At 37.3% G+C, this 10,931-nt stretch overlaps 1 protein-coding gene across 2 annotated transcripts; it reads right to left on the bottom strand.

The window, feature by feature from the left end:
• Nucleotides 1-334: 334 nt before the first annotated feature.
• Nucleotides 335-7,410, bottom strand: LOC146713618 (type-2 ice-structuring protein-like). 2 transcript variants are annotated; one of them, XM_085452690.1, is made up of 8 exons: nucleotides 7,334-7,410; nucleotides 7,096-7,227; nucleotides 2,602-2,677; nucleotides 2,407-2,442; nucleotides 1,865-1,983; nucleotides 1,639-1,758; nucleotides 845-953; nucleotides 335-707 (listed from the first exon to the last, which is right to left on the bottom strand). In XM_085452690.1, the coding sequence occupies exons 2-8, from the start codon at nucleotides 7,102-7,104 to the stop codon at nucleotides 625-627; spliced, it is 552 nt and encodes a 183-aa protein (XP_085308816.1). In that variant the 5' UTR covers nucleotides 7,105-7,227; nucleotides 7,334-7,410; the 3' UTR covers nucleotides 335-624. The 2 variants fall into 2 exon arrangements, with proteins under 2 accessions (XP_085308816.1, XP_085308817.1); XM_085452691.1 differs by having other exon boundaries at nucleotides 7,096-7,410.
• Nucleotides 7,411-10,931: the final 3,521 nt, after the last annotated feature.

The raw sequence follows: 10,931 nt of genomic DNA, 5'->3' as shown, positions 1-10,931 counted from the left end.
TGTGCTCTCAGAGAAGGCCCCACAGTAAGCTATAGAAAGGTTTATTTGTATTGTAATTATTTCTATTGAATTTGTATTGAAATCTATGAAAAAACATCTTCTTTCATCCCTATTCTAATGAGGACAAACGTGATCTTTCTCTTAGTATTTACCTTGGCTGTATGTTTGGGGTTTTTATCCTGCTACAGAAGGCATTTGGGGCCAATAAACAATCATTTATATGTCTGAAAGCATTCTTTGTTTACAGCATTTTTTCACACCTGCTAAAAACTTTTGCACAGCACTTTATATGCACCTCAAAACAAACAAACAAACAAAAAATAATGCAGAGACATGCTTGCTTGAAGCTTTATTGTTGCAAAAAATAAACAAGAGGAAATAAGAAGTTTTCTCTGCAGAGAAAAAAAATCATAATCAGTCCTTTGGTAACAAGTCTGCTCTTATTAAAGACAAGACTGCTTTAAAGATCGCCTCAGAGACAGCCCAGTTTGTGTTGGCTGGTCATTTTGTTATGACAGACAGAGGAAAACTATAATGCTCCAAAATGAAATGAAGTAAGAGCGAGCAAAACACAAACACCATCATACGTCAGTGTGTGTTTTATGGGATTTTCATGCTCCAGTGTCAGCCCAAGAATGATGAGATGTTCTTGGCGCAGACAGATGGCAGATGAGCATCACACCACATATCATCCCAGCACTTGAAAACTGAAAGGTTCAAAAGTAGAAATCACACAAATCAAAGCCCAAACACTTGTTAACAAGCTGTTATTAGTTGTATCTTTGATCACAGAAACTATTCACACACATTAATAATTCATATTAATAATTGTGTTCTAATTTACCTCCACGATTTATCTGAAGGCAGTCCTGATTGCGATCATTATTGGGCTCTCTAAAGCACCACTTTTTGTAGGTAAAATGGGTCTTATCACTCCACAACCACTTACCCTCCTAGAAGAAAGAAATTGGACTTATTGGTTCAGACAGGCCAAAATGTTGAGCCTACTCAGAGTCCTAGCAGATCATCTGACTTCAAGACTTCAAGCTGTGTGCTTAAAGCTGCTGTACCTGCATTAGTTGCCCTACAAACCCATATGGAAAAGAAATAGTAAAAACATATATGATTTATATATGATTTACTCATGAAAGTGGCCACTTTCTCATTACTTTCATATATTTTTTTAGTAAGTATCCAAAACATACAAGTTTCATTATATAATTTTTCAAGAGATCTTATATGTGTTTTATATGCTTTTCATACAAGTTTCATACAAGACAGATACAAACTTTATAAGATTTATATATATCCTTTCCATATGGGAATGCATATGAAAGAGCAGTGATGTTCAGAGTGATACCATTAGATATAAATCAACACACATTGTTTTTTTTAAATTAATCACTGATCCCAACAAAGAGAGGAAATACCTTCAACAGGCGTAAACATTTGACCACACAGCATTCAATTAATTTTCAAAAATGTACTGTCACTGATATGCTGCTAAGCTATGGTGGTGAGTTTCAAAGCAGAGCCAGGGAGAACCCAATGAGAATCAATAAGAGAATGGATGATCAAATCGGAGTTAAATTCTTATCAATTCTCATGCCTACACCTGACAAATGATAAACAAAATACCTCTGATGCATCAGTTCCTCCAATCCAACTTTCTTTTTTGCCAGTCAGCCTCTGAATCTCACGGTACTCATTGATGTTGCGAACTGATGCAAGATGTGCCCTCATGGACTTGCAGGATTTCTTCAATGGAGAAAGAAAGCGAGCAGAGGTTTTCAAAAATAATGAGTACGTAACAGTTAAAAGGATGTGGTTTAATCGGGTATTGAAGACAATACAAATAAGTTACCTCAGCATCAGCCCAACTCGCGACTGTTGGATTAAAGAAAAAGCAGCGATGACCGTATTTAGTCCAACCACCAGGACAACGAGGGGAACGAGGGGACCTCTTGACCACGTGACTCTTGGCTGGGAGTAAATGAATAGCTGTTCATGTGTCTCTGGCTGATATCTTATTTTGTATTATGTTTAATAATTATACAAATAATAACTGAAAAGTTGCACAAGTAAGATTTGACACTGAAACATAAGTTAAGTGATTGACAGAGTACAGGTGTGATGAAGGCTCTATACTACAATGGCGGCTACACTTGATGATAATCACAGAGTGTGTGTCGGTCAGAATGTGCTTCCTATGCTTATGCAACCAAATGGTTGAGCACATAAGGCTTTTTCCATTGCTTTTTTTCTTGGTGTGGTACTTAAAGGGTTAAGTATGGCCTTTATAACAGCCAGACACTTGAAAACATCCTTTGTGTTACAAACATTGAGGTGATTTTTTGTCTGCTAACGATGACAATAATTATTGAAAATCTGGAAAATATTGTTCACCTGGGGGCATCAATCCCTCTACTTCATCTCTGGCCTCTGCACAGTGAAGACACGGACAAATTACCACCAAAAGTATTGATTTTGACCATCAATTTTCTGCATATGATAATTATAAGAAAGGTGTATATTGTATTATTCATTTATATGTTTCATTAAAATTATATACATGATAAAAAATTATACAATGATACTCACCAGCAGCCGTGGTTAGAGCCACCATTGCACAGAGAAGTGCAGACACAGTTAGCAGCTTCATGGTGATTTTTAGTATCTTTGAACAAAACAGATACAAAATGAATAACAATTCATTAAAAACAGGACAGAAGAAAACCAATTGAATACCTTTTGTAGAATATTTTCTATTTCTTTTCATTATTAGCCAGAAACTACAACCACCAATTGTGAATGCTGAGCTGCTCTAGCACCAGCATTTATATAATGTTACATATATGTTTAACTGGAATGTAACACTGAAAATACTAACACATATATTTGTCAGTCATGCCTGTCAAACCTTCATCACATTTCTTTCTTTTCCAACCAAAACCAGAATAATTGCCTCACACCTAATTTGATTTCCTACTTACTTAATTTCACATACTGACTGAACCTCAACAGAGGTTTTATGAACACAACTACAGAACAATTAGTCTTATTAACCATGTTTTGAGTTCTAATATTACATAATAAAATATCCCTCCTGTTTAAAACAGCCAATGATGTGTTGCCGGCTCTTGAGCAGCCCATTGTGACTTTTTGGACCCATAATTGTCATAAAAAAAATGAAGCCACAACATTTACTGTAATATGGGAGTGTTTTCAGAACCATCTTCTACAATAACCTGAGTGAAACGTCTCTTTGTCATTGACAGACTTTCCTCATCATGTTGACACTTAGCAAAACACTATCTCACAATTATAATGATATCTGTGTCAATTTACTCAAATCTACTGCCACGATCATTTGATCCAATATTTTGAGTCTTTTACGTTTTTTCTGATTGAACTTTATTTGTAATGTTTAAGTTTTTGTCTTTTAGTTTAGTCACTGGTTTTCCTGTTAAGTTGGTTATACTCCCGGTCAATGTTTTCTTATCGCTGTGTCACTCCCCGTTTTCTGTCTGAATCTGTCATGTCTTCTGTATCTCGTCGTTCTTGTGTTGTTCTTTCATGTATGTTCTCTCGTGTCCCCTCTCACTCGTGTGCCCTTGACCCCTGTGTCATGCTCGTGTTGTCATAGTCTGTCTCACTGTTTCCTGTTTTATTTTGAGAGTCTAGTTTAGTTTTTCCCAGTATAGGTTTTAGTTTAATCTTTGTTGTTAATCTTTGCCCTTCTTTGCATTTAAGTCCTCAGTCTCTCCGTGTTCCTGTTCTGAAGTTTTTCCCCACATTCCTTGTGCTTTGATCTTAGTTTAGTTTTTCCCAGTATAGGTTTTAGTTTAGTTTAATCTTTGTTCTCTTCTGCCCTTGTTTTGCATGTTTTTCTCAACCTCAATAAGCGGCTTGTTTTTGTTAAACCCTTTTACCTGCCTCGGTCCACTCATGACCGATCCATTTTGGTTCACCTAATAAATACAGGTCTGCTGCTGTTACACCCCTGAAAACAGGGGGAAAAGAATCACGAGAGTGATTATGACTTGCGTCTCTCATGCAGTTGTTTATTGCAGTGAAAATGAGCAGAAACTTTTCACATTCTGTACTGCTAAATGTCACATGGTGTAAGAAAAACACGAAATAATAAACTGAAATACTAAAGTGCTTACTATACATATACTTGAGCAGGTTTCCTAATAAAATGGTTGACAATAGCGGCGTTTTTAGCTCCTGCCTTTATCTTAATGGCCATTATACAGTACAAAACTGAGGCTCAAAACCGCCACGTACATGTGCACAAATCTCTAATATAATGCTTCTAAAGCTTACAAAACAATGAAGGGTTACCTCTTAGATATCTTAACAGTGTACACATTGAAAATATATCAACCTTTAAACACTTTTACCTGAAAAAAGGGGGAAAAGAATCATGAGAGTTATTATGACTTGCGTCTCTCATGCAGTCGTTTATTGCAGTGAGGAGAATGCTACAAAAGCCCCTAGTGGAGAACAGAGACACTACTAATCGATCCCAGAAAAGGCTTACTAGCCGATCAGTGATGTATAGATTGCAGTTCTCTTAAATAACATGAAAGCCATTAATATAACATGAAAAATAATAAACTCTTAACCATTTTCTTACCATATTTACATTATTTTTGTCTTTACATTAACTAATATGAATTTGTATTAACTGAACAGTTTTATATGCAGTAGTCCTTCAACCTGTCACACTGCCACAGCCCTTTTACACCTGCAGAGAGTAGTGGTGTGGTAGTTCCTGTTCCTAAATTCAGTTATGGTCAGATGGTCAGACATAAAGGAACGTGTGTATGCTCTTGAGCCTTACAGGCCACACAGAGAAGAAGATTCCATAATAACTTTGCTCAGCTTGGTTTTTTATCTTTTAAAACAATTCAAATTCATATTTTTAGCAAGAGACTCTGAGAAGAGTTGACCTCTCACGTCACTCCTCATGTAGTGTTGCAACAAAAGTAGAGAAACAAAGATGTGATGTGACAAAAAAGGTCCTTCAGCTGGTATATGAGATTACTTGTTACTGACAGTGTTGGGAAGGTTACTTTTAAAATGTATTCCACTACAGATTACAGAATACATGCCCCAAAATGTATTCTGTAACGTATTCTGTTATGTTACTCAATGAGAGTAACTATTCTGAATACTTTGGAATACTTAATACATTATAATGCTGTTTACAACTACATGAATGTACTATTGCTGTGTGATTTATTACTATTACTGAAGGTCTGCGGCTCCGAACCGTAGTAAAGGGACCTCTGACTAATACGGCGGGTTCCGTGTCGGGCTTCTAGCCGAAAAATAGATTTACTTTGTTGTGTGGGTCAACTTTGCTAGTGAGAGACAGAGAGAGGAGTTGAAAGACTGCTCCAACTGAACTTATTCTTTCGGAGGAAAACACGAACACGGTGTACAGTCGAGTCTTAATAGCTTACTTACAACTGGGCTCATCAGGCACTCTTCTTGGCTGCAGTGGTTATTATTATATTTACATGCTTCCAGCTCCCGTTTTTGCTCGATGACTGCTCGTACCTTTCCACTCCCCTTTTTCTCCCTCCTCGCGCTCACAGACACATAACGGGTATGGCAGTCCATTCTCCCTGCAGCACGGACTACACTGCCTATGAGGCTACATTCTTTAGAGCTATGCTTGTAGCATTCTGGCTGTTAGCTTAGCACAACAACAACAAAAAGGCGCAGAGAGAGAGCGTCACCCTGTAACCATGGCAACCGTAACGCAGCTGCCTGGAACAACAGAACGTAGCTGTCAAACAAAACCCAAACAGTCCTGGCCCGCCACAATATGAAACAGGAAACTACCGCCGTACATCCATTTATTTCAACAAAGTAACTGTATTCTAAATACCACCTTTTTAAACGGTAACTGTAGCGGAATACAGTTACTCATATTTTGTATTTTAAATACGTAATATACGTAACGTACGTAACCTACGTACGTAACCTTTACTTGTGAACAAGACCCCAAGATACTTAAACATCTCCACTTGGAGCAACAACACATCGGTGACCCAGAGCCAACACTCTGGGATTTTCTGGTTGAGGACACTGGCCTCAGATTTGGAGGTCCTGATTTTCATTTCTCATACTTCATACTTGGCTGCAAATCACTTCACTGTGAGCTTTAGGCCAACAGCTGACAAACCAAACACAACCACATCATCTGCAAAAAGCAGAGATAAGATTCTGAGGCTACCAAAGTGGAAGCCTCCGGCCACTAGGCTGCACCTAGAAATTCTGTTCATAAAAACTAAGAAGAGAGTTGGAGACAAATGGCAACCCTGGCAGAATCCAACACCCACAGGGATCTAGTCTGACTTATTGCTGACAATTCAGACCAAGCTCTCACAATAGTTGTACAAGGAGAGAGTCAATCATAGCACTAGGTGAGAGATCCCATACTCCCAAAGCACCCCCCATAGGATACGTGGTCAAAGGACGTGGTTAAATGCCTTATGTCTTGCTCTCTGTCCATTCATCTCCCCCTTCTTTCATATTTTTTCTTGTCTTCTTATGGGCCAGATTTTTCTTTTTGAATGTTGTCTTTTTTCTCATAGATCTCCTTGTCTTGGTTTTTAGATCATTGCTTAACTTTTACTCACTGACATTATGGATTATATGTTTGTTTTTCTAAAAACAATTAATCACAAAAAAAAAGAGAGAGAAAAGTTTCAGACAGTTCACTCATGGTGCATCACACTCACAAAATCACTCATCCACCATGTCAACAGAGAGAGAGAGAGATCAGGCATCACTGAAACAGTTATGAAACAGCACTAACTCAAAGACAAGTTCTTTTTTTTTTTTTTTTACAAAACACATGATAAGATTTTAATAAAAATATTCTTACATTTTTCCAGATTATTCACCATACAGTAATATTGATAATCAATGTTTATGAGAGTTCTGATCATCCTGATCAACATTATTTTAACATCACAATGCAATTAATGCTCTATTTTCTATTTTCTGTTGATATAATTTTGATAAAAATTTTTAATTTCAATAGTTAAAATTTGACTCTGGTTTGAGACTGACCTGTGACATGAGACCCAGAATGACCGTCTGTAGATAAAAACACTGTCCAAATAAATGGAGCAGCCTCTGCAATGATCCACACACAGACTAGAATGAGCTTCAGTCCAGGAAACAGTGGAACAGAGCTTCTCTCTGAGAGGACAGAACATGCAGTTCTCATCAACACTTGGATCAAAACAGAAATAAAAGCATCTACAGCCACTGCACCACCTAAAATCCTCCACTGTAGCTCTCCAACCTTTTTTGTGAATGGGGTTTTATAAAATGCTCTCCATGCAGGTTTTACATGTGATCCCAGACCTATAGACAGTTAAAGTAGCCAGTCTCTTTGTGTCTAAGATTTGAGCAGCCGCATTTATACAACTGAAAGTTTTTCAAATCCAGCCCTGATTTTGAAATGTGATCTGGAATTATTTAATGGGTGTCAACAGAAAGAAGAGAGAAAGCACTGGAAAATAAAATACAGATTCCAGCGATGACGCTAGGAAAATTTCTCCAGGAAACTCCCTCTTCCAGTCAGCAGCATTATCCTGTGTGTCTTTTCTACATAATTTAGTTTCTCAAGATCCACCAGGCTAAAACGAAAGGCTCATTTTGAGGCAGCATTGGCCTGATTCATATTACGGGTTCACAGCATAAATTTGCTCATATTTTTTTGTCTACCTCTGATTGACCATGTCTCTGTGATTGAGACTTTTTTCCCTTTACATTTTTGTTGTTTAGTCTCAGTGTTCTTCCACTTTACAGATGACTATAGCTTCAAGAAAAGTAACACCAACCACTAAACATCAAAACAACAGAAAAAATGGCAGTACACAATAGTGATGGTAAATTAGATTAATTTTACTGAATCGAGTTTTAATGAGTCACTCACCAAAGTGAATTGGGTTTCTTGAGTCATTTGAGTCACTGAGTCAGTTGACCAGAGAGTGCAAAAACGTATATTTTCACTCAAACTTAATTTGTTTCTCTTTTCATGTAAATCCTACTGCTAAGATGAATGATTGTAAAAGAAAACAACTATTTTATAGAGCAAAAAAGAGCAAAAAAAAATCTAAAGGGAACATTTATATATTTTTATTTTATTTTATTAGTATTTTTCTTAAATGTGTCAAATATATATTTTCTCATCTAAATGTCCACTGAGCTGTGAGCCAGGGGGCGGTAATGCGCCTTAACATTGGTTGTCAACCAAGAAGAAGAAGAAGCTGTGAGTCAGGAGGGAGGGGCAAGAGCACCTGGCTGCAGCCACTGTGGAGCTCCACAGTAACCGGATACACGTGACCTCCACACTAACCGGAAACACGTGACCTCCACAGTAACCGGAAACACGTAACTTCAGTTAAATCGACTTTGACAGCGAAAACTAAATTGCGTTTTTGTTAGTATTGATGCTGCTGAGAAATAAAAATGGTTTTAAGTGGGGGTTTTTAACACTCTGGGTTTGTTCAAAAAAATTCACCATCCCCTAAATTGTTCGTGGCCAAAAGTGTACAGTGGTCCCTCGCTATAACGCGGCGCACCTTCCGCGACACTTGCTGTTTCGCTGATTTATTTATTTATTTTTTTTACAGTACATCGTGTTGTGCGTTCTGATTGCTGTAGACCATTGTCAATCAATCTAGTCCAGTGTCTCCTGTACAGGAGCGGTCCCTAATAGGCCCACGGACTGGTCCCGGTCCGTGAGTCCTTTGGTACCGTTCCGCGACAGTTGATCCTCCGGTGTGAAATGTATGGTTGTAGTTGTGTGTCTTATTTTGAAAGAACTATTTACGCGTTACCATAGCGACCAGAGAGCATTAAGAAGCAGAGAGGAGGATGTCACTGTCATTGTTGTTGGCGCACAGCTCAAGTCACGTTTATTATTATATTTACAAAATACCACAGTTTCTTTTTTTTATTCTTTTGTTGTATTTATCCGCGACACCTTAAAGGTCGTTCCCTGAAAATATTGTCTGACATTAAAGTGGTCTGTGGTGCAAAAAAGGTTGGGGACTCCTGCTGTACAGTACAGAATGCGTTTAGCTTGTCGAATTTACATAAATCTTCGATCGCTAGCAGTGTAACTCTGAAGTGCTGTACTGTATGTTTGTAAGTTTTCTCCCAAACAAACACAACAATGCCGACGAAATGTTTTGCACCCTCAAATGCACCTTTTGGTTTCATTCCATAATACTGGACTTATGTTTCTACGAAGATTTGAACTCTAAGAGTGTTTAAACAAAAGAGAAAAGTGTGAAAATGTTCATGCCTGTCTGAGATAAGTGTATAAAGCATGTAGTGAGGGGTTTTACAGTCTTAACATCTATAATAATTGTAAAAAATAAAGTTGGCTACTTCACGGATTTCACCTACCGCGGGTTATTTTTAGAACGTAACACCAGCGATAAACGAGGGACTGCTGTATTATTAATAGCAGTGTCTGGGACATCTAATTGATTAACATCAACATTGATTATTATGCACTATTATTTTTGTTCAAGGAGAGCAAAAAATATAAAACTCTCTCTCAGCTTGTTTGTTGCCAAAAATGGCCACTTTTTGTGTATGTTCACAAAATGCTATAAAATGTAGATTTCTTAAAACATTTATCTACTTTTACCGACCTGACTCTTTAAAATAGCACCAGTCCTTTTCATCAAAATCAAAATTGTATCTAAATTTTTTACTCTTTATAGCCAGTTAGGTTATATATTACCATTAACTTTTCTGGTAAAACGGTGATAAAGTCCTAATGTTTTCATGAAACTTCCTTTTTTTCCCCATCTGAGCATCGGGGAAAAGGCTGTCTTGCAATTGTTGAGGTCACTAGTGTTTGCCCCATTTCTTCCAGGATCACTCTCTTTATAGGTTTTAGTGGACTCCTAGTACTGCGAAGTGGTTTCATGGTACAAAGGGATTGTATTCCAAGATCTGGGAGACTGTAGAAATGAGCAGTGATGCCCTTCCTACCATCTTTCCAGAAAAATAAGTGATCTGGAAGCTGTTAGGCTGACTTACAGCAGCAGCACTTTCTGCACCTGCATAAACTCCAGGACACATTTACTAACGGTGTTTGTTGCTGTTTGTGCTGCAGCTTTGAATTTTTTAATAATATATATTTTGTTAATATTTTGGCTATGGTGTCTTGTTATGAAATGTACAAGAGTAAAAGTGTTTTTAGCAGGTGCTTCAAAGCTAAGTTTGACTGGGAAACTCAAAGCTCAATAGTCTGTATCAACAGAAATTCACTGCAGCCTATGTAATATTTCATGCGTCATAATTTATTCTACTCTATCTTGCAAATACATATATGTGTGGTAATGTCATGCACAACACACACAACTATTAGATCCTTAAGATCAAACCCGTGTCATTCTTTTGGTCCACTGCAGTGCAGTAGTCAAAAAAAAAAGAATAAGTGAAGTGTCCACAAATGGCCAGGATAGAGCCCAGAGTGTTAATGTTTAAAATGTATAAAAATATTATTGATTACAATTCTTTACTGTTAATATCAACAATAAGCTTTTTATTTTGAAATTACAAGTTAAAAAAAAATGCTGTTACATTTACATTTAATGCTGTTACACTGTAATCCTTTATTATAAGTATGGACATAGAATCAAGTGAACAACATTTTGAAATAAGTTTAATTGGAATTTTGTACTATGCAAAAACAAAACAAAAAACAACAACAACGACATATTAAACAAACACAGCCAGTGCCTTCATTTGTCCATTACATGTCAAACATAGCACTGACCCTTAGTCCCTGCTCATCAGCACATGCTTTCAAAAAGAGCTCCATGTCCTCTGCAAACTGAAAAACAAAGAGGAACAAGTCCCTTGCTCCAGTG

Source organism: Copadichromis virginalis, linkage group LG3 (genome assembly GCF_057382275.1).
Source record: "Copadichromis virginalis isolate Kocher_CV1m ecotype Utaka linkage group LG3, C_Virginalis_male_GT1.1, whole genome shotgun sequence".
NCBI lineage: Eukaryota > Metazoa > Chordata > Actinopteri > Cichliformes > Cichlidae > Copadichromis > Copadichromis virginalis.
Note: the sequence above shows the minus strand (reverse complement) of the source record. Positions and strands in the feature narration are given on the sequence as shown.